The following is a 20,775-nucleotide window of genomic DNA, read 5'->3' on the forward strand; positions in this document are numbered from 1 at the left end:
AGGTGGCAGAGCAATACAATGATACAGAAGGATTTAAGCCATGACATCATGACATGATCCTAGAAAACTGCTTGGGTTGCCAATTCACCCGAAGACAAATAAATAAATAGAGGTGATTAGATAACAGTGGGACCAGTCTTCCTTTCTAATGGGAAAAGCGTATGGCTTATAACCTTTAACTCAAAAAAATCTTACAATCTTGAACAACGATAAAAACCTCCAATGTAAACATTAGTACCTTAACATTTTCAATTAATCATCACTATCATCCAATCCTTATCCCAAATATATGGATCGGCTACATGAATCCTGTTTCACCGGTCCTTAACAACGGTTCTATAGAACCTTAGCATTTTCAGATAACAAATGAAATATATTATATTACACTTGCACCACTGTAACAGTCAAAGCTTTAGCCATTTAAGAATAATCTATAATCACATTCAACTGTTCACAGAATCCCACACCTCCCTCTCTTGTTTGGGTTGGGAGAGAGGATGAGCATAGAGGAGCTTACAGAATCAGCGACGCAAAAAAAAAAACAGGTCATGCTAAATTGGAGAAAGCTATAAAGCTACGAGCACAGACCTCACAGACGACAAATTGCTTGGGTTGCCAATTCTCCCCAGGACCCATTTGCTTTCCTGCCAATGTAGGCTGAATAACACATTGAAAAAAGGTTATAATGAGTAACCACGGAATGTAAAAATTAAGTAGTTGAGAATACAACCTCCTCAAACCACCGAGTCTTGTAGTTTCTGCCAAAAATTTCACCACACTACTCCCACTCAATAGTTGATGGAGGCTTTGATGTAATGTCTTGCACAACGCGATTTACACCTCGGACACTATTGCAAATCTTCCGGGCAACATCATCAAGGAACTCGTGCTTAAAATAGTACCTGAAAAGCGCACAAATTCAGGAAGAAATAATAACAAAAAAATGAACAAATGCAGGGACATTCAAGAGTAGTGGTCAATATTGTAAACTGAGAAGTACCCAACTTCACAAAAACAAAAACCAATGAACATTCAAGAGTTGATGGAGGCTTTCATTGGTTTGGCTATAACCAAACCAATGAAACCAGCCAACCCAACTCGACCCGAGTTGGTCGATTTTTTAATATTTTCAGTCAGCTTCGGTTTTTGTAAACCGACCAAAACCAAACCAACTTGACCATATATATTAATATTTTATATTTTAAATATAATTTTTAATACAGGAAACTGGATAAATTTCCATATTTACTAGTTTCAAATATTTTATATTGTAAATTTAATTTTTTTAATTTATTTTTTAATAATACTGCCGTAATTTTTAAAAGCCAAATTTATTTTTTCAAGTTCAAATCTTTTTAACCGACTGACCAAACCGAAAACCAACCCAAACTGATAAAACCCAAGTTGGCCTGTTCTCACTATTGGTCAGTCAGTTTCAGGTGACCAACTCCCCAACCCAACCAGGCTGGTTCGGTAAGAACACCCTGTAACTGGACTGAACCAACCTATGAAAACCCCTACAAAGAAAAATCTGATAAAAGGTTTTTAACAGCATAAGTATCAGGAATTTTCACCCAATGATGGTGCTGGATCTTGAGCCTCAATTCTGATGCTTGTCAACCGGAGATTTTATCATTGCAACAAGCAATGACCCCTGTTTAAAGCTCAGTTACATAAGAAAACCTAAAAGGAGTTTGTCAGAAAGTGAATTAGCTAGCTAACACATGGAGATGATGCAGTGGGTCGGATGCCCGACTCCATTACCATGCTAATTTACACAATGCCTCAAAAGTTTCACTTTAGAGCTTAATTTGACCTCTGTAATAGATTCACATTTGCTCAGATGAAAAACATATGCATTAAAACAAAACGGATGTCCCAAGATTGTTTTAGGACTACACCTATATACAGGTGGGTCAAATTACATGGCATTTACAGCTGCCTTGAACATTATGGATCTGGTGCATCATGTGGAGCTCATTGTCTAAAGCCAAATCTATGGTGATCAAGGCAACTGTATGCTACATGGTTTGACCCTAACCCATATGATCAGCATTGCTCTTCACACTTTACATAAACAAATCAGAAACTGTTGCTTTTTATGTCAATACTAATATAACATCAGAGCCTGGTATTGAACACAAAAACAGTTAAGGCATTAAATGAGAGAAAAAGGGAAACAGACATCAAATTGATCATATCGGACCTTAAACCAGACATCATCAATTGCATCATGGGATGGTAGAGAAGTAGAAAAGATGGCCTTGCTATACAAGGATATCCACTTATTTTTTCTTTTTTGACAAGTATAAGGCTACCCACTATTTAACACCATCAACTGCAGCAAGTGATTGTTTCCTATGACATCTGATGCTGGATAGATAGAAAAGTGATTGTTATAAATGATAAAGTGGTAGGTCCCTGGTAGTTATTTTCCTGGAAAATATAGGGGGTGTTGAATAGGAATTGGTGGGATAAAAAGTACTGTTTTAATAGTAGAAAGGTACTGCTGTAAAACAATCAGGCAATGTGGTGAAACTAAGGTTACATGGGCCAGCCCATGAAAGGGAAAAGAAAGATGTGCAATGAAGTACAAGAGGAAGTAAGAAAATAAAAGAGAAAAAAGAAGATGCAGAAAAGTAATTGACTGAGGAAAAAAAGATGTGCAATGAAGTACAATAGAAAATAGAAAAATTGTCAGTGTTTGGATTGATAGAAAATAAGAGAGAAAAAGAAAGTTGAGGGAAAAAAACTTCTTAAGGAATTTTATAAAATGTATTACATACTTTCCCTCAACTTCACTGCAAGAAACACATTCAAGGGCCAGGAGGAAGTAAGAGAGCAAGGAAATAGAAGATGCAGAAAAGTAATTGACTGAGGAAAAAAAGAGGTGCAACGAAGTAGAACAAGAATAGAAAAATTAAGTCTGTGTTTTGGATTGATAGAAAATAAGAGAGAAAATGAAAGTTGAGGGAAACTTCTTAAGGAATTTTTAAAATGCATCAAGTACTTTCCCTCGACTTTCTATTTCTTGCTTATATTCTATCAAACCAAATGTAGCCTAAAGCTAGTAGAGAAGAAATTGTCCAATCAGAGAAACGGAGGAATAAAAGGAAGAAATTCTTATCCTGAAGAAATTCTAATAGCAAATAATTGTCTTTCAAATAATTGAGCATAGAAGCACATAAGAGCTAGGGATATCCAGCCAAAGGGAGGCTTAATGATCCCACCAAAAGATTCCTGTCCCCACTATTTCCAATGCAACTTCATTGTGGACCTTGGCAGCCTTAAACCCCTCATATATTCCTATTGGACTGGGGTCTCCAAAGGGTAGCAAAAGATTCAAAACTATCTGCCATAACAGCTCTTACGGCTTTGGAAATGGGCCAAAATCGCAACCAACATTTCCCAATGAAGACCTCATGTCCTCAACCAAAACTAAAGTCACAAAAACAACACACCCTTAAAACTGTTAAACATAATATCACCTAAACTAAAAATGGTGCCAAAATAAGTGCACTTAACAAACTATCACAATGATATCAAACACAGTTTTGAGAAAACTTCCTCACACAAATACAAAAATAAGCACATGAACACAAATACAGGAACAGAAAAACAAGTTCTAATTCTGAATCTCAAGAAACAATATCTTAACTCTTGTCATTTCCCCTTCACTAATCGTTATTTGTTTTTTCTCTATTCCTCATGGATTCTGCCATGACATCTGTGTTTACACTTTTTTGCTTTTTTTTAACCTAGCGGCTGGGCCAGGGGCTCTACCCCTGGACCCCCAACCATGCTCCTCGAGGCAAGCCCAAACAAGCCCATGTTAGGGTCTTGAATTCTTAATTTTCACACAAAAATAATGATTATATAATTTTAATTGCCTTTTAAGAAGATATTTTATTAAGATGAATGAATGAGGAAAAAAAAGGATTGTGGATTTAATATGCTTGAAAATGTTTTATATGTTTCATTTTATTTTTAAATTTTCATTTGAATACACTTTACATGTTATGTTTATGTATTTTAATTTTAGATAATAGGTATTTTAAAAAATTAATTTTAAAATTTAAGCTTATATTTTTTATTAATATTTTTTTTGCATTTTTTTGAATTTTTTGACAATTTTTTTTAGTATTTTTCGTAGTTGTGTGCCTTGCTTCGAAAAGGCACGTACCTCGCCTTGCGCCTTGCACCTCGAGCGCAAATTGGCCCTTGCGCTTTTAAAACACTTCCCCGATGCAAATGTAACACGTCAATATACATTATTTGAGTTAACATCATAAACAACATGGAGTAAGAAATATTCTGTAGAGACACTAAAAGTTCAATATATAAACATGATTGAGAAAATACAAGAAATTTACATAAGAAAGAGGCAAGAAACGAGTGAAAATTAAGAAGCACCATAAATAAAGACACAGAAACAAGCTTACCAGTCTGCTGTCATTCCATCTTGGCTTGTAACAGCTCTAAGAGCAACGACATGAGAATGTGTTCTCTGATCACCTTGAACCCCAACTGATCTTATTGGTAAAAATACTGCAAAAGCTTGCCAGATTAAATCATAGAGCCCTGCTTCCTTGATTGACTGAATGAAGATCTCATCAACCTGGAGACATTATGCAAGAATAAATACCGAAGGATGGACCAAGATGATCTATCATTTTACTACATATATGAAAACTGAGCAAACCTGGCGAAGGATATCCAAGGCATTTCCTTCAGTAACATCACCTAAGATTCGTACTGCAAGGCCAGGCCCAGGAAATGGGTGGCGCTTCAGAAATGCTCCAGGAACATTCAAGATCCTCCCTAATTCCCGTACCTAAAAAATATAATATGTTAGTACAGCACAGAAAAGTAAAATTCATGATTAAATTTGCCTAAAAAAGAAAGCATATCTCATACCTCATCCTTAAATAGAAGCTTAAGTGGTTCGATGAGTTTCAATTTCATGTCTTTGGGAAGCCCCCCAACATTATGATGGCTCTTGATTGTGTGGGAATGAGTTCGTCCACTTCCGGGTGGTGGGCATGATTCTATGACATCTGGATACAGGGTTCCTTGAACCAAGAAAACTGGCTTCTTTCCTAATTTATGCTCCAAATCTCGGGCAAAATCATCAAAGATGCAAATGAACTCCCTTCCAATTATTTTCCTTTTAGCCTCAGGGTCTATGACACCTTTCAGCTTATTAAGAAATTGCTCGGTTGCATCAATACAGGTAACAGGCAAATGAAGGTCTCTTTCAAAGGTTTCCATCACACGCTCTCTCTCCTTATACCTACAGAAAGAATATACATGACGAAAAATTACATAAAGATACAGCAGAAGATGAAGTATGAAACTCTAGACATTGGAACACACTGAAAACAATTGTTGCTCTTCACATAATTATCTTAAAGAAAGGCAAGTAGTAGCCTGCCTTCTTACCTCAATAAACCATTGTCAACAAAAACACAGTGAAGCCGATCTCCAATTGCCTTGTGAACAAGAGTAGCTGCAACTGCAGAATCTACTCCACCAGATAACGCACAAATGACATGATCTTCAGGCCCCACCATACCCTTGATCACTTTAACTTCTTCTTCCAACACATCTTGCATCTTCCAATCAGCAGTTACTTTGCATACGTTGAAAAGGAAATTTTGCAGTGTTTCCATCCCTTCTGGTGAATGCGTCACCTGCACAGGATTGACACTAAAATTACCACCTATACTAGACAATAAATGACAAACCATATAATAAATGTCTCATGTAATAAGAGATAAAACATTCATTCACCCTTAACAATGACAGGAATTGGGTTGGTGAGGGAAAGAAGAGAAACAAAAGAAGACACAGCCACCCATTCTTCACCCGCTTGTGTTGAACAGCTGTGAGGAGTATGATGTCAACATTTGCTATTATCCATATCGAAATCAAACTTCTTTACATAAGATTTTATTATGAAACAAGCATTACGGTGACAGGAACATCATAACCCATATAGAACAGTCATGTCTAAGCATATTATCATTTGAGTGTAAAAAGCCTAAACACCTTTCTTCTTAACATATAAGCAACCATTTCCATCTGCGGCGAAAACAGCCTGTCATACTGGAAGAAAGCCCACTTACCATGTTTCTTCTAACTATAGACCGAAACCTATACCATCCAAAAACAAATCGAGACAAGAAAAATAGATTTCCAATTTTATAAAAACCTCCATGCGATCGAAAAGAATAAACAATTTGCACAGAAAACAACTCAAGGACCATAGAAAATAAACCAGACAGAGAGCCAAAGAGCAAAATCTATCACCTCCGGATGATACTGAAGTCCGTAAAACCTCCTGGAATGATTCTCGATCGCCGCAACCAAACTCTGCTGACTCCTCGCAACAACCACAAACCCATCGGGCAGTTTAGCCACCTCGTCACCATGGCTCATCCAAACACTCTGTCTGTCCCCAACCACCTTCTCCCCAAACAAATCGCATTTTCTCTCCACCGCAATCTCCATCCTTCCATATTCTTGCTTCTCTCCAACCCTAACTTCTCCGCCGAGTTTCTGCACAATCAATTGCAGGCCGTAGCAAATACCCAGCACGAAAATGCCGTTCGACTCGACGTACTCGATGAATCCCTGCGGAAAGCTAGGTGCACCATCGGAGTGGACAGAGTGAGGACCGCCGGAGAGGATTATGACACGAGGATTGAGATCACTGATGGATTTGAGAGAAGAAGTGCAGGAAATGCAAAGAGAGAAAACAGAGAGCTTTCGGATTAGACGAGTGATGAGGTGGGTGTACTGGGAACCGAAGTCCAGGATCAGAACTAGGTTGGATTTTAGGTTCTGGGGCTCCATGGTCGCGGGTTATGGTTCTCGCGTTCTCCCTCGACCTTCGTTAGTCGTCCCCTGCAACTGTTACGGTTGTGGCGTCGTCAAGTCGAAGAGGAAACAGAGGAGGGATATGCGGAGAAAGTTAGGGTTTTAGGGTTTTAGGGTTTGGCGGGAAAAGAAACCCCTATCTACGCTGGGCAACGCATTGCAACATTGTATTCCACAGATTTTTTAAGGGTATCTACGTGGGTCCCTTTGCCGCTGTGAGATTCTATTTTTAATGGATATAAGATTTGCGGTATACTTTTAAAGTGGAATGTTGAGTATGTAATACATAAGATACCAACTTTCCGTTTCACAGGCTTGAAATTGAAAATAAACGGAAACGCTACCTAGGACGTGTGTGCGACATACGGAAAAATCTGAAAGATTTAATAACGTTATTTATTATTAATTAATATTAAATTAATAATTAAAATTTATTGTTAATTAACTAAAAGTATTCAAAGTTATTATTAATATTTAAAATTTTAATAATTATATTTTTATTTAATGCTTCTTAAATTATTAATAAATATCAACTTACTATTAGGAAATATAAATTAGTTTATTAATTTATTAAGTTATTACTAAATTAATATAATATTAGTTTATAAGAGCATATTGAAAATAAGACATTTTGTGTACAGATCGGGCTTCAGGCTTGGGTTCAAGTTCCGGACTTTATATAAGGACTGGGCTCGGGATCAAGATGTAGGCCCAATGGTCGGGCCAAGCTTAGGCTCATGCTCGGGCTTGCACATTTTTTATTAATAAAGAGGTCCGTATTAATTATAAAACTATGCTTTTTTTATAAATTAAAATTTTTATTTAATTATACTCTAGTATAAAAAATGTATAACATTTCTATATATATATATATATATATATATATATTAATATAAGATTTATTATTTAAATATTATGTATTAATATTTGCCAAGTTGAGCTTATTGGGGGTTGTTTAGCTTGGGCCCTATATGATAAAGCCATCATTGGACTCCAAAAGTTTGATACCCAATTAAACTTCGGATCTGATTATCTTTTATAATGTGTGGGCATGGTGCATATCTCAGCTAGACCTAACTCAAAAGAAGATAGTTGCTTGAGTCTGCAAATTTATAGATCTAATCGGGTTAGGTTAAGTTATATACGATTTGTTACTTTTTATAATTAATTATTAAAATAATGTATTTATTTTTAAATACAATAATTTCTAAAAATTATTGTATTTTCATAAATATTGCTAATTTATTGGCTAAAACTAGTGAAATGTAATTTTTTGGTAATTGAATGTAATTTTCTACTATTTATAGCTTAAATTATAATTACTATTAATTGCAATTTAAAAATATTTATAGTTAATTATATTACTATTAATAATTAAAATACATTTTTTTGCAATAAAATACAATTAATTTAATTTTTTAATTATTTTTAGTATTTTAGTTAAGCTTTAGATTTTTCAGAATTTTTGGATTTTTAATTAATGTTTTGTGTTTTTTCATTATTATTCAGTAATTTTTGCACACGAGTATTTTTCAATAATTTTCAGTATTTTCATCATTTATTTTTGCATATTAGTCACTACAAAATTAATTTGCATTTGCTTTCAATAAAAATCAATTAAATAACTAAATTAATACATAGTTCATAAAAAATATAGTTAATTTTCAATAATTTCTGGTTTAGGTATTTTTTAATAATTTTTTGTATTTTTAATAATAAAATACTATTAATTGTACTTTTTAATTATTTTTAGTAAATACCCTTATTAATATAAAATATTGTTAATTTTCAATATTTTTTAATTATTTTTAGTTTTTTAATTATGTTTAGGTTTTTCAGAATTTTTTGGATTTTTAAAACTATCAATTAATATTTTTTATATTTAAATTTCTTGTTTTTATTAGTGTTTATTAAGTTGGATTTTTAAGTGAAACACATTTTTAATATTTACAAAGTTTTGATAATATTTATTTTTAGTAAAAAGTTTAGTATAATTTTAAATTAATAATTTTTTTTTATTGTTTAACCCCAACCTATTTATATTATTTGATTTATATCATGGTTTTCAAAATCGGACCGAACCGGAAAAACCAGGACCTAGTGGTGATTGGTTCTGTTTTACCCCAGAACCGTTATTTCGCTAAAAATTGTTGATTTGGTCAACAAACCACTGGCCTATAAAATCAAATCGTTTGAACCGTCCAATGGTTTTGGCCATTTATATATATATATATATATATATATATATATATCAAAACGGGCCTATTTGGTTCGAACGATTGTATCGTTTGACCTGAGAACTGGAACTTTGACTGGTTTGTTGTCCGATTTGGTTTAAAAACCTTATTTATATTATTACTATCTCTCTCTCTCTCTCTCTCTCTCTCTCTCTCTCTCTCTCTCTCTCTCTCTCTCTCTCTCTCTCTTAAATGTAATAATAACATGCATTAAAATAAGAAGCCTTAGATATAGTAAGAAACTTAAGGAGATATAGAAAACTAGAGATTAAATATAAAACCCTTGTTGCCTATATTTTCAATCAAGGAACTTGCCTAAAGACTGTTTCTCATGGTAAGAAACTTAAGGCAAGATGTTATATTACGAACACCCTTTCTACTCTCAATTCTTCCCTACCAAATAGATTCTACAGGAATTACTGCCACCATAGGTGAAATAGCTGTCACTTACAAGTTCTACCAAAGGCCAAAAATAACGACAATAAATACTCTAAAAGAAAGCTTAAAAGATAAAGTCAAATTTATCTCTAAATTACAGGTAGAAATAAAAGAAAAACAGTTGGCTGAATCCTTAAAAAAAAAAACAAAAGCCTAACAGAAATAGAAAATTAAAAAAAAAAATTATAAAAGGAGATATGCTCTAAAATTCCTAGTGCATTCTGGCACAGAAAAAGGCATATGATAGATCTTCCTTATGAGGAAGGATATAGCAAAACAAAAAATTATACTGAAGCTAGACCAATCCAGATGAATAGCAGATTATTAGAAATCTGCAAAAGGGAGATTCAAGAATTATTAACTAGAGGCTTAATTAGACCAAGGCCCCTTGGTCCCCATGTACAACTAAAGGCATTATGAATGTTTACTTGGGAAATGGAGTAGTGATGGCCAATAAACATCTCACAATACCCATTTTTGCAATAGGAGCAAATGTTTCATGATAGTCTATTCCTTTTGACTGGGTGAAGCTTTTGGCTACTGGTTGGGCCTTATAGTGTTCGATGGATACATTGGACTTTTACTTAATTTTATAGACTCACTTGCAGCCAATGGCATGCTTGTCCGGAGGTAAATCCGTGATGCACCAAGTGTGATTGGTCTCTAAAGCATGTATTTCCTTGGCCATGGCGTCACGCCATTTGGAGTCGTGTATGGCCTTAGAAAAGGATGTAGGCTCATGGTGGGATGAGACGGAAGCAATGAAGGCAAAACGAGAGGGTGAGAGCCGTTTGTGGGAGACAAAATTGGAGAGAGAATAGGGAGTACCTAAAGTCAGAGATGGCATCGGTGAGATGACATGGTAGTAATAGACAGAGATAGGCGGGAGGGGGATCTCTGGTGGAGCAACATGGAGCAATAGTGGGGTGGGTTGGAGGTATGACTGCCAATAGTGAATGATTTAACAAGTTGCACATTCGGGTCATTAGAGGTGGCGGGTGGGGTACCTGCAATATCCATTGAAGGGGCAATTGGTTGATCAGATATAGGTTGTGGAAGTACTAGGGAGTAGAGAAGGTGGAGGGAGGAGAAGGGAAAAACTTCATCGTGAAAAACTATGGTTTTCAAAATCAGACCGGATGGTCGGTTCCCAGTTTTTTTCGAAACTGGATTTTTCTATAAAAACTATTGATTTTGGTCAGCAAACCACTAACACAGGCGGTTAACCGTTCGAACGATTTTGACCAATTTTCAAATTTTTCATTTTTTTATATTTTTTTGTTAGAACGAGCCGAAAGTCGAACAAACGAACCGTTTGACCTGGTAAGTGGACCCCTGACCGGTTCGGTCTCCAAGTCGATTTTAAAAACCATGGGAAAAACAACATCACGACTAGTGAACACAATATTGTCCTTGAGGTCATAAAAGGTTTTTAGTGAGGGGTATGACCATGAAGAAGAGATGTAGGTGTGCAGTTGATGAGATAGGCAATTGTGAGTACACATTCCCCCAAAATTGCAAGGGAAGATGAACGTAGAAGTGCAATGTACGAGCCACATTAAGAAGATGACGGTGCTTGTGTTCCACAATTCCATTTTGTTGTGGTGTGGAGACACAACCGTAATGGTGAAAAATGCCCCTGGAAGTGAGAAGACGTTGCATGGTGCATAAAATCATCAACATTAATCGATAAAAAATAAGGAGCTTCAGAAAAGAAAACAAAGGAATAGAGTATGGTCCCCAAATGTCAGAATGTATTAACTCAAATGGGCAAGTGGTGGATATTTTGCTAGAGGGAAAGGGTAACCTGGTTTGTTTAGCTAAAGGACAAATATCACAATAGAGGGATTGTGAGAAAGAAAATAATTACTTGAATTATGAGAAAGAAAATAAGATTTAAATTTATTGAGAGGTCCAATAGAGGGATTGTCGAGCCGCCAATGCTAGAGATCGAATGAGAGGTGAGTGCTGAGCAAAGAAGTGGGTGGTGTGTCATGAACGAAGTGGTACAAACCGCCATGCTGCTTACCTAGCCCAATCACCATCTTCATTGAAAGGTCCTGAAAAGCGCAATGGTGGATATTGGTGGTGGTGATTTGGTCATGGAGAGAAGGGTTAGGTTAGCCGTCATATATTCTGTAGCACCCCTATCAATGACCCAAGAGACATTTTTTCATAAGTGTACATACCTAAGGGTGGTCATGAGCCAAGCTTTTCACGAATTATTCGAGCTTGATTCGGTTTAAACTGAGTTTTGATCTGAGCTCAAGCCTGATATATAGGCTCGTTTGCTAATCAAGTTGAGCTTAAACCCAATAAAATTTAGCTTGTGAAATTTGTAAGCCTAATATAATAAATAAATATTTTTTTATTATATACACATATACATGCATATACATATAAATATAAATATATATAATAAATAATTTTTATTATATATAATATTTTTATTTTTTATGTATAATAGTAAATAGTTTTTATAATTTTAAATTTTTTGTATGCAAAATAATAAAAAAAATATATGTATAATTTTTATGTTTTAAAGAAAACTTGGCTTGCAATTGAACTCGAACCTAAAACAATTTCAGTAGATCGAACTCGAATAACCAAATATTCGGCTCAACTCACCTCGAATCCACCCCTAAACATACCAGCCAAGTTCGCAGATGGAGAAGGACTTAACCTCATTAAGCAATTTGATTAATTGGTTATATTGATCGATGGTGAGAGAGGTGGTGGTGCTGTGGTAAAAGCATGATCGCTGGGTTTTATGAAATTTGCCTGACCCGGCTTGGCTATTAGTGCTGTGCTATCCACTTGAACGGTGGATTGAGAGTGAATGAGGCGTTGGGCTTTGTCATGTAGAACCAGAGAGTATGCCTTGCCAATTGCGGGGAGAGAATCCATCAGAAGAATTTGTGATTGGACATTGGAGTAGGTGTGTTGAAACCCATGAGAAATTGCAGGAGTTATTGCTGCTGTAAGTGATTTACAAGTGGAGAATATGTAGATAACTCGTCCCAATGACTCTTCAATGTGCTGTAATACATTGTAAATTGGTAGGGGCTATTGGCATCGTCTGGGTTGATCATATATGTTGGCGATGGTGAGGTTTTCAGGAGTCGTGCTCTTAATTTGGAGTATACTCTGATACCATGAAATAAAGGGAATAAACACTGATGAGTTCAGTGTGTGTACAAGATAGAGATGAGAGGGAAATAAGAGAAAGAGGATTGAGAGATCGACATGAGAGAGATATGCGGTTACAACAATTGGAAGAGTCCTACTCGATCGTACTCGATCGTACTGATTTCTTTTTTGAATTCACACCAGAGACCAGAGATCCTTAGTTTTGGAGGCCCAGTTGATTCTATCAATCTCTGCGGATCGAGGCTCCTTGAGCGAAACGACTTTACCCGATTCATATATGTGAAGGATTATTTGATCCCTGAGTATTTGAAACCTACGTCTTTCAATATCTACAACCGCATTTGGCTGGAGAAACGCCTCATGCAAATAACTGTCAAATAAAACCAGATGTTGAAACTCCCGCCATTACTAACATTCTCTTCCCCCATGCTATATCTCTACCAATCCCTCCAACCATCTATCTCATTGCCCTCTCTCTCTCTCTCTCTCAACATGAAGGGAGGAATCCTTGAAGTAATTCTGGTCAGTGCAAAAGGCATTAGACACACAAATTTTGTGGGTAAGAGCCTCCTTCCTTCTCCCTCACACCCAGTTGATGATCTTATCATATATATTACAGAGTGTAAGATTCCTGGGATGGAGCCGATCACCATTTGCTAATCAGCCGGTGAGATCCAAGCTGATGATCGTTTGCTTCACTTGGTAGCAAGGATCAAAATTTCGTCACATATAAATCCGTATCGGTTGTATTGGAGCCTTCCCGATATGCCCCTACAGGGGGTGTTTCAGGTCGGCGAGTGGTTCAGGGGTAGGCCGGCCTTAAATCGGCCTCTCTGAATCAATTTCAAAAAAAAAAAAAAAACATAAAAATTAGTACCGATACAGGCTAATACACCCTACCGGCATATCAGCCTGTATCAATATTTTGAACCTTGCTTGGTAGGACTGTCACAGGTCGGACAGACCTGAAATAACTGACCCATGTCCGACCTGAAATAACTGACCCATTCTATTAGGTTGGGATGGATTTTAATTAGTCAAAACTCTTCCAATATCATATTTTTTTGGCAGATTTTTTCTTGGATTTATATGTCATCATTATAATTTGGCTGGGACTTGAGAATTTGGGATTAGTTTTTAGTTGGACTGGGTCACTTGGGTCACTGACCTGAATTCAGCTTCCGTCAGGGCAAAACCATTCCAACAGCCTTATGCTGAGAATATCTCCTTATTTATATGATTTATTTCATGAGAGATATTCCCAATACAACGCTGTAAGGGACTAGGGAATGGTGCGATCATCGAATTGCGCTGACAAAAGCCGAACTCCTCTAACCCATTAACATCACTTTCACCGTTTCACGTGGACAGGGAATATTTGCTCGCTAGCTAGGATTGTAATTGGACTATTGAAGCTTCGAATATGCATTTGATCCAAAATGCGGAGTATTGGACTCCTATCGGGTTTGGATTTAATCAGAACAACCCTATTTTACTCAGTTTAGAGATAAAAATTTTTAATTTGAGAAATTTTTTATTAAGAAAAACTTCACTTACTTCAGAACAGGTTGGGCCCACACATGAGACTCCATATGAGACCTACAGGTCAAACCCATATACGGACTAATCTAGAACAAACTAAGAGACCAAAATGTTGGGGACCTATATCAAGGACCAAAATAGAACCTTACAAATAAAAAGTAACAAAAAGTGAATAGAAGTTGAATCAAAAGCAAATCAAAATGAGATTTTATTTAAATAGTTTTTTTTGTCTTCTAGTGGATAAATATATTTTTTTTCAGCCATTTTTTATCGTAGTCGTAGTTATTAGAATAATTGCAAAAGGCCATTTCCCAAGGTTAGCCCCAACACAGCTCTTAGGATGATTGTGATTTGTGAAATATACATAAATGTTCGCCTGTGATAAACTTGCCCAAAACCCACTAGCCAAAGAAGATCCATGAGAACAGGGGGTTCAAGTTTGAGAGCAGCCATTAGAGGATAAGGTCCAAACCTTTGGTATTTTTTCGCTCTAAGTGGTTGCTCTCATACTTCAAACCATGTTCTCATGCTTGCCAACTCTTACGATAATCATGATTTGTGAAATATACATAGTGTTTTTTGCATAAAGTGGACACATTCAGGCTTGAACCTGCATTCTAATGCTTGCCAGCTCTTAAGATGGTCATGATTTGTGAAATATACATAAAAGTTATTCTTGTGCCAAACTTTCCCAAAACCCACTAGTCAGAGAAGATCCCATGTTGTTATTGATTTATTACTGTTGATTACTCTTGGCATGAAGTTTGGATTATGAACTATTTTGATTATGATAAGTGATAATCTGTTCCATTTCGGTGGGTAAGTTTCAGTCTACATTGACTGGGGCTGATTAATGATTTTTTGGTTTACTGAATGTACTAGGAAAACCAGGTTATTATGTTATAATTCAGTGTGGCACCCAAACACACAGAAGCAAGAACTCACCAGGTAAGTTCTTCTGATTGCTATTGTTTCCATATAAACCTCTGCTTATGCACTGATTGGAGAGCTGTTGCAAAACAGTAGTTGTCAAAAGAGAGATTTTACATGCAGTGACGACAATACGATGCTCATATGTTTCTATAACCCTAATCAAGAAGGTTTTTGTGCAGGTGAAGGCAGGAAAGTCTTATGGAATGAAAAGTTTATATTTAAATTTGCATCTTCTGAGTTGCAAGAGTTGACTTATCTGAAGTTAAGAATCATGGATAAGGAAATGTTTACCGAGGGTGGTTTTGTTGGTGAAACCTTGTAATAACATCTTTCATTTGAGAAGTATTACATTAAAGTTTTCTAATTACTGCATTAAACTTTGGGAAGCATGATTCATGCCCAGATGTTTTTACAGGTGATGAATCTGGTTCTTATTTAGTTAAGACCAATCCAACCTCACAGGTGGGGCAATGATAATTATAAAGATGCTGATGGAAGGCATATCAAGAATACAAATTCTAAATGAAAACTTAATACTATTTAACCATTACAAGCTATTTTGCTTTCTTAGTTTATTGAATTTCTGGATTATTATTATTTCTATATCAGTTGCTTTTTTCATGCTTCAGAAGTCCTTGATCATAAATTGGCAATATCTATCCATTGAATTCTTGCATTTTTACTGGCTTTTGGATGTTGAGAAGTTATTTGAAACTATGCAGAATTCATCTCGGAGGAATACTGACCGAAGGAAATAACAAAGGGTTCATACAACTGAAACCATCTCCATACAATGTGGTGCTTGAAGATGATAGCTATAAAGGAGAGATCAAAATTGGCCTCAAATTCATTGCAAATGTATGTCGTTTTGCAAGTATGCATATGTGTGAACCATTTGCTTTCTTCTTACCATTACTGTGTGCATGGTGATGAAAAATGGCCATGTGTTGAAACCTGATATTCAACACATAAATGACTATGAACCCAAGAATGTCTCCAGTCTGCATACAAATCTGATATGTTCACCTCTTTTTTAATTCTTTACGAATCCCTCTATACCAGTGTCTGATGAACCATGCAATGTGCAGGTGGAACTGCAAACAGAGATGATAGAATATGAAGAGCAGGAGAAAAAACCACCACAGTCCATCTATAGAACTATTTTTAATTACTGCCAAATCTCATGGTGGAGGTTTTTCTTTTTCCACAAGAAATCAGATGATAAACAGATGAATTTCTGCCAAATCTGATATGTTCACCTGTTTTTTAATTCTTGCTTGTTTGGGCCTACCTTGTATGAGTGCAATTAATCTATTTTCAGAAACCACTGGAGGAAAATTGTCAGAAACTTTTAGATCTGCAAACAAGTATAAATCATGAATAATAGCCAATAAAATGCAGTTTGTTCTCATGTTTGTGATAAATTTTCTAATTTCTCATCAACATTTGGTTCATCTTAATCAATTGACTTTTGTCATCAAATCAAGCGGGGTTACAGGAAATCTTTGTGAGTTCACCATATTGATCAACCAACTGTTTTGTTGAACATCAATCAAACTAAATGTCCGCTTAGGATTATAGGAGATAATATATGTGGAGCCTATTAAATTGTGCCCGATCCCATAATTATTATAGACAACATACATGACTTAAAAATGGAATTATATTATTTTGCAGATGCAAAGAATAGGATCTTAAAAAAACTTGTACACTCAAAACTAGGGGTGTCAATGGATCACCACTCTGCATATAGAGAACAAAATGTAGGATATTTCCGTCCAAACCACTTGAGTTTCTTCTTCTTCTTCATCTTATTTTTATTGATTTATTGATGAAAACTCATATTGATAATGGAGATTATATATTACAATGTTCTCTCTCTCTCTCTCTCTCACTCTCAAGTAGACATACTCCCTCTATCTCCTCTAACTGAAAGTCAAACTCAACAAACAGATATGGGGGGTACGTATGCTTCACGACCCTTTCTGAAGATTTCCTCTTACTCAATGACAGTATGTTGATCTACAGTCTAATAAATATTAAATATTCACAACCACATGACCATATTTTTTTAGCTTTTTTTTTTTTTAAAGAAATGGTCACGTATTGTCAATCATTATCAAGGGTTTATGAATCCACATGCCTAGTCTTAATTCTTAAATCCCCTAACCTTCCCACTTCTGACCAAACCACCTACCACATATTTCACATTCTGATATTTCTCACTTCATTCTTTGTTAATTTTCTTTGTAAAATTTAGCAAACATAAACAAAATCTGAACACTCACAAGTCTATTTCATTACTTAATTTTATTCTATTTATGTAAGCTCTCAGTCTCAGTATGATCCCTAATTTGGACCACTCGATCGACTTCATAAATACCGGATGATAGAAGCAAAAGTTTTCCTGTACCAGGATGAGCCATCACAATCATACACGGCATCATCTGTGTTTCATAATCTACACAGGTCAATCAATCTGTAGTAGACCACCTTGGATTGTGTGTATGCCAAAGCCCACGTTCAGGGGGACCCCCCAATGAACAGAGAGAGATATATCATTTCTACTTTATTTTCATCATGGAGAGGTTTTTGTTTTCGGTGTAAACCAGTTGGGCATATAAAAATTCCAGCTCATCTGGGTTTTGTTTTCTCTTAACACTATTTAATTACTGTTCAAGAAGGGATTATAGAATATCAAACATTTGATCTTGTAGTAAGACAAAATTTCGATGCTCTATATCGGGCCAAAAAAAGAAAACCAGTGTCTATGATTTGTAGGTGTCTTTTGTTGCGTGCGTCTCTTCTTCATCCTCCTCCAGAAAGCTCTAAAGCCATGACCCATCAGCCAGCAAGCTTGAAAATGGTTCTGCTTCGTCCCATCACTGGAATTATGCGTTGTGATCAGATGGGGTGCTGAGATAGAATTGCTGAAAGAAAGTACATGGAGAAACAGGCAGGTGAGGGGACCGTTGGCTTTTCTTGCAATGGTACGCTTAAATTTTTCATAACCTCCGCTTCTTCAGCTTTTGATCCTCTTGGAAGTCTTTCATAGATTAGTTGGAGTCGGAAAATCTTCTCATGCTAATTCAGTAAAATTGTTTAGATTATACACACCATCGGGAACCCAGCACCATGAGACTTCAGTCTGAATTCCGAATTTTTAATTTCTTCCCCGTTGTAATTGTTTGTTTCTATTTTTTAAGTTTCAAGCTTCCGTTTGTTCCAGAACTTTTTCTCTCCATTTTAATCATCTGTGAACTCTACAACAGCCCCGTGGTACAGGTAGTAATGGTGGTATTAACAGACGCCTCTCATATCCTGAAAATTGAATCTGTTTCATCTGCAGATTTGACCAAAATCAGGTTCTGAAGCTCGCGATGGACAACCTCTCAAACTCCGATAAGCATCATGGTCTGGGTTATCATCCCTCACCCTCTTCAGGGGATCGATTAGACCGATCAATAACAGAAACCACTGGCTACTCAACTTTGAGTGGTGACTCATTCAGACACTGCCGGACCAACTCTGAAACTTCATCATTTTCAGAACCCGCTGATGACAACAGCTGCCCTGATGAACCCTCCCCTTTGCGCTGGCCAATCACCAAACCAGTAACCAGTCATCACGATGACTTTACGAACTTGGGTATGGAGCAGGATATCAAAGTTGTTGATGAGACAAACAATGATGAAGTTGTTATAAATTCAGGAGAGTTGATTCACTTTCTGCCTTTTCTTGATAAAATCCTTGTTCCCATAGTGAGATATAAATTGAATGCAGTGCCTAACAAGTTGAAGTTTCTTTCCAGAACTCGAAATGATGAAGGAAAGATTTTCTAAACTTTTGTTGGGAGAAGACATGTCTGGGAGTGGAAAAGGTGTCTGCACAGCGGTTGCAATCTCAAATGCCATAACAAACCTCTATGGTACGCCATATTTCCTACACAAACAGCAGGAAGAAATAAAGGCAGATGTTTGTGCCTTCCGTTTTTTTCCTCAAATCTCTTATTGCTCCTCTCTCCCTTGCAGCCACTGTTTTTGGTCATAATTTAAGGTTAGAACCTCTACCTCCAGAGAAGAAGTCTATGTGGAGGAGGGAGATGGACTGTCTCTTATCTGTTTGCGACTACATAGTTGAATTCAGTCCTTGCCAAAACCATCAAGATGGGAACTCTGTTGAGGTGAAGAACCATAGACCAATAACCTGGGCTTTTGGGGTTAGTTCCTTTCTATTAACACCCTTCATTCTGGTCTTCAGGTGATGACAAGTAGACCCAGATCAGATATATCCATTAACCTTCCCGCATTGCAGAAGCTGGACGCAATGCTCTTGGTAAGAAAACATATTTCCATGAGCCAAAGTTGAGCACTTCTTTGGTTCTTGAATACTAAACTTCAATGTTTTTGCTTTCTAAACACAAATTTCATACTCACAATGATGTGAATATTTATTTCTGAAGGACATATTAGAGAGCTTTCAGGAGGCAGAATTCTGGTATGTAGATCAGGGAAACCTGCCCTTGATTACAAATCCTGCTGGGTCATACCAAAGTGTTATCCATCAGAAGAAGGATAAATGGTGGTTGCCAGTTCCTTGTGTTCCTCCAGGTGGCCTCTCTGAGCATTCAAGAAAACAGTTGCAGCACAAACATGATTGTGCGAATCAAATGCACAAAGCAGCAATGGCTATCAACAGTAGTATCCTTACTGAGATAGAAGTCCCAGAGATATACATAGCAGCTCTACCAAAGGTGAAACCTCCCTGCTGATCCAATGTTTCAACAAGGACTCTCTTTCCTAGACTTTGCTTTTGCTTAATCTTGTCTTGTCTCCACTCTCCAGAGCGGAAGAGCCAGTTTGGGAGATGCAATTTACCGTTGCATATGTACCAGCAATGAGTTCTCCCCAGATTATCTTCTTGATTGCCTCAACATAACATCTGAGCATGAAGCTCTTGAGATTGCAAACCGAGTTGAGGCTTCGATGCACATATGGAGACGCAAAGCAGGCATGGGTCACTCAAAATCTTCCTGGGAAATGGTCAAGGATTTGATGGATGATGTCAACAAGAATCACATACTTGCAGGTAGAGCGGAGACTCTGTTATTATGCTTGAAACAGAGGTACCCTGAATTGTCACAGACAACATTGGATACATACAAGATTCAGTACAATAAGGTGAGTCATGAGTATGCTTACGCAGTTAAATTTAAATAATTCATTAACTTGAATCATGCAAAAAGGGCCTAAAGGGGATCATTTGCTTGCAGGATGTTGGTCAGTCAATCTTAGAGAGCTATTCAAGAGTGTTGGAAGGATTAGCATTCAATATCGTTGCCTGGATCGAGGATGTTCTCGATGCAGACAAATCCATGAAACACCAAGATTAGTGGAAGAAAACAAATGAATTCAACTGTAAAGTTGATACATGCAGGCCCTCGTTGCCAACCAAGAAGAAAAGCTCCCGACAGTAATGAATAGAACCAATCCCCATGCCCCATGGCTTAAATTGTATATCTATAACCTGTAAAACAGTTAGAGATACGCCCAATGAAGAATTTTTCAAGGTCATTTGTGTTCTTCACAGAAAA

At 36.5% G+C, this 20,775-nt stretch overlaps 3 protein-coding genes across 3 annotated transcripts; 2 read left to right on the forward strand and 1 right to left on the reverse strand.

Annotated features, from left to right (window-relative positions):
* Positions 1-352: 352 nt before the first annotated feature.
* Positions 353-7,081, reverse strand: LOC148848664 (GMP synthase (glutamine-hydrolyzing), putative / glutamine amidotransferase). The gene is made up of 7 exons (XM_088950667.1): positions 6,313-7,081; positions 5,443-5,693; positions 4,918-5,293; positions 4,703-4,834; positions 4,443-4,618; positions 731-902; positions 353-657 (listed from the first exon to the last, which is right to left on the reverse strand). The coding sequence occupies exons 1-6, from the start codon at positions 6,856-6,858 to the stop codon at positions 779-781; spliced, it is 1,605 nt and encodes a 534-aa protein (XP_088806793.1). The 5' UTR covers positions 6,859-7,081; the 3' UTR covers positions 353-657; positions 731-778.
* Positions 7,082-13,199: 6,118 nt separating this feature from the next.
* On the forward strand, positions 13,200-16,432 carry LOC148848665 (Calcium-dependent lipid-binding (CaLB domain) family protein). The gene is made up of 5 exons (XM_088951350.1): positions 13,200-13,266; positions 15,132-15,197; positions 15,362-15,500; positions 15,905-16,040; positions 16,271-16,432. Exons 1-5 carry the CDS (start codon positions 13,200-13,202, stop codon positions 16,430-16,432), a joined length of 570 nt encoding a protein of 189 aa, XP_088807476.1.
* A 1,029-nt stretch (positions 16,433-17,461) lies between these two features.
* Positions 17,462-20,768, forward strand: LOC148848666 (rop guanine nucleotide exchange factor 3-like). Its single transcript, XM_088950923.1, has 7 exons — positions 17,462-18,897; positions 18,983-19,110; positions 19,214-19,365; positions 19,443-19,517; positions 19,645-19,935; positions 20,027-20,362; positions 20,455-20,768. Exons 1-7 carry the CDS (start codon positions 18,563-18,565, stop codon positions 20,572-20,574), a joined length of 1,437 nt encoding a protein of 478 aa, XP_088807049.1. The 5' UTR covers positions 17,462-18,562; the 3' UTR covers positions 20,575-20,768.
* Positions 20,769-20,775: the final 7 nt, after the last annotated feature.

Source organism: Nelumbo lutea, chromosome 6 (genome assembly GCF_056320005.1).
Source record: "Nelumbo lutea isolate HS-2025 chromosome 6, American lotus-T2T, whole genome shotgun sequence".
NCBI classification, from domain to species: domain Eukaryota; kingdom Viridiplantae; phylum Streptophyta; class Magnoliopsida; order Proteales; family Nelumbonaceae; genus Nelumbo; species Nelumbo lutea.

Excerpts from the sequence above, each read along its gene's own strand:
- LOC148848664 (XM_088950667.1), bottom strand. The coding sequence starts at position 6,858 with ATGGAGCCCCAGAACCTAAAATCCAACCTAGTTCTGATCCTGGACTTC. Across the intron at positions 5,294-5,442 it reads GTTGACAATGGTTTATTGAG|GTATAAGGAGAGAGAGCGTG; the intron begins GTAAGAAGGCAG and ends TTCTTTCTGTAG. Across the intron at positions 903-4,442 it reads GATGGAATGACAGCAGACTG|GTACTATTTTAAGCACGAGT; the intron begins GTAAGCTTGTTT and ends TGCGCTTTTCAG.
- LOC148848665 (XM_088951350.1), top strand. The coding sequence starts at position 13,200 with ATGAAGGGAGGAATCCTTGAAGTAATTCTGGTCAGTGCAAAAGGCATT. Across the intron at positions 13,267-15,131 it reads TAGACACACAAATTTTGTGG|GAAAACCAGGTTATTATGTT; the intron begins GTAAGAGCCTCC and ends TGAATGTACTAG. Across the intron at positions 16,041-16,270 it reads GCCTCAAATTCATTGCAAAT|GTGGAACTGCAAACAGAGAT; the intron begins GTATGTCGTTTT and ends TGCAATGTGCAG.
- LOC148848666 (XM_088950923.1), top strand. The coding sequence starts at position 18,563 with ATGGACAACCTCTCAAACTCCGATAAGCATCATGGTCTGGGTTATCAT. Across the intron at positions 18,898-18,982 it reads GTTGTTATAAATTCAGGAGA|TTTCTTTCCAGAACTCGAAA; the intron begins GTTGATTCACTT and ends AACAAGTTGAAG. Across the intron at positions 19,518-19,644 it reads AGCTGGACGCAATGCTCTTG|GACATATTAGAGAGCTTTCA; the intron begins GTAAGAAAACAT and ends TTATTTCTGAAG.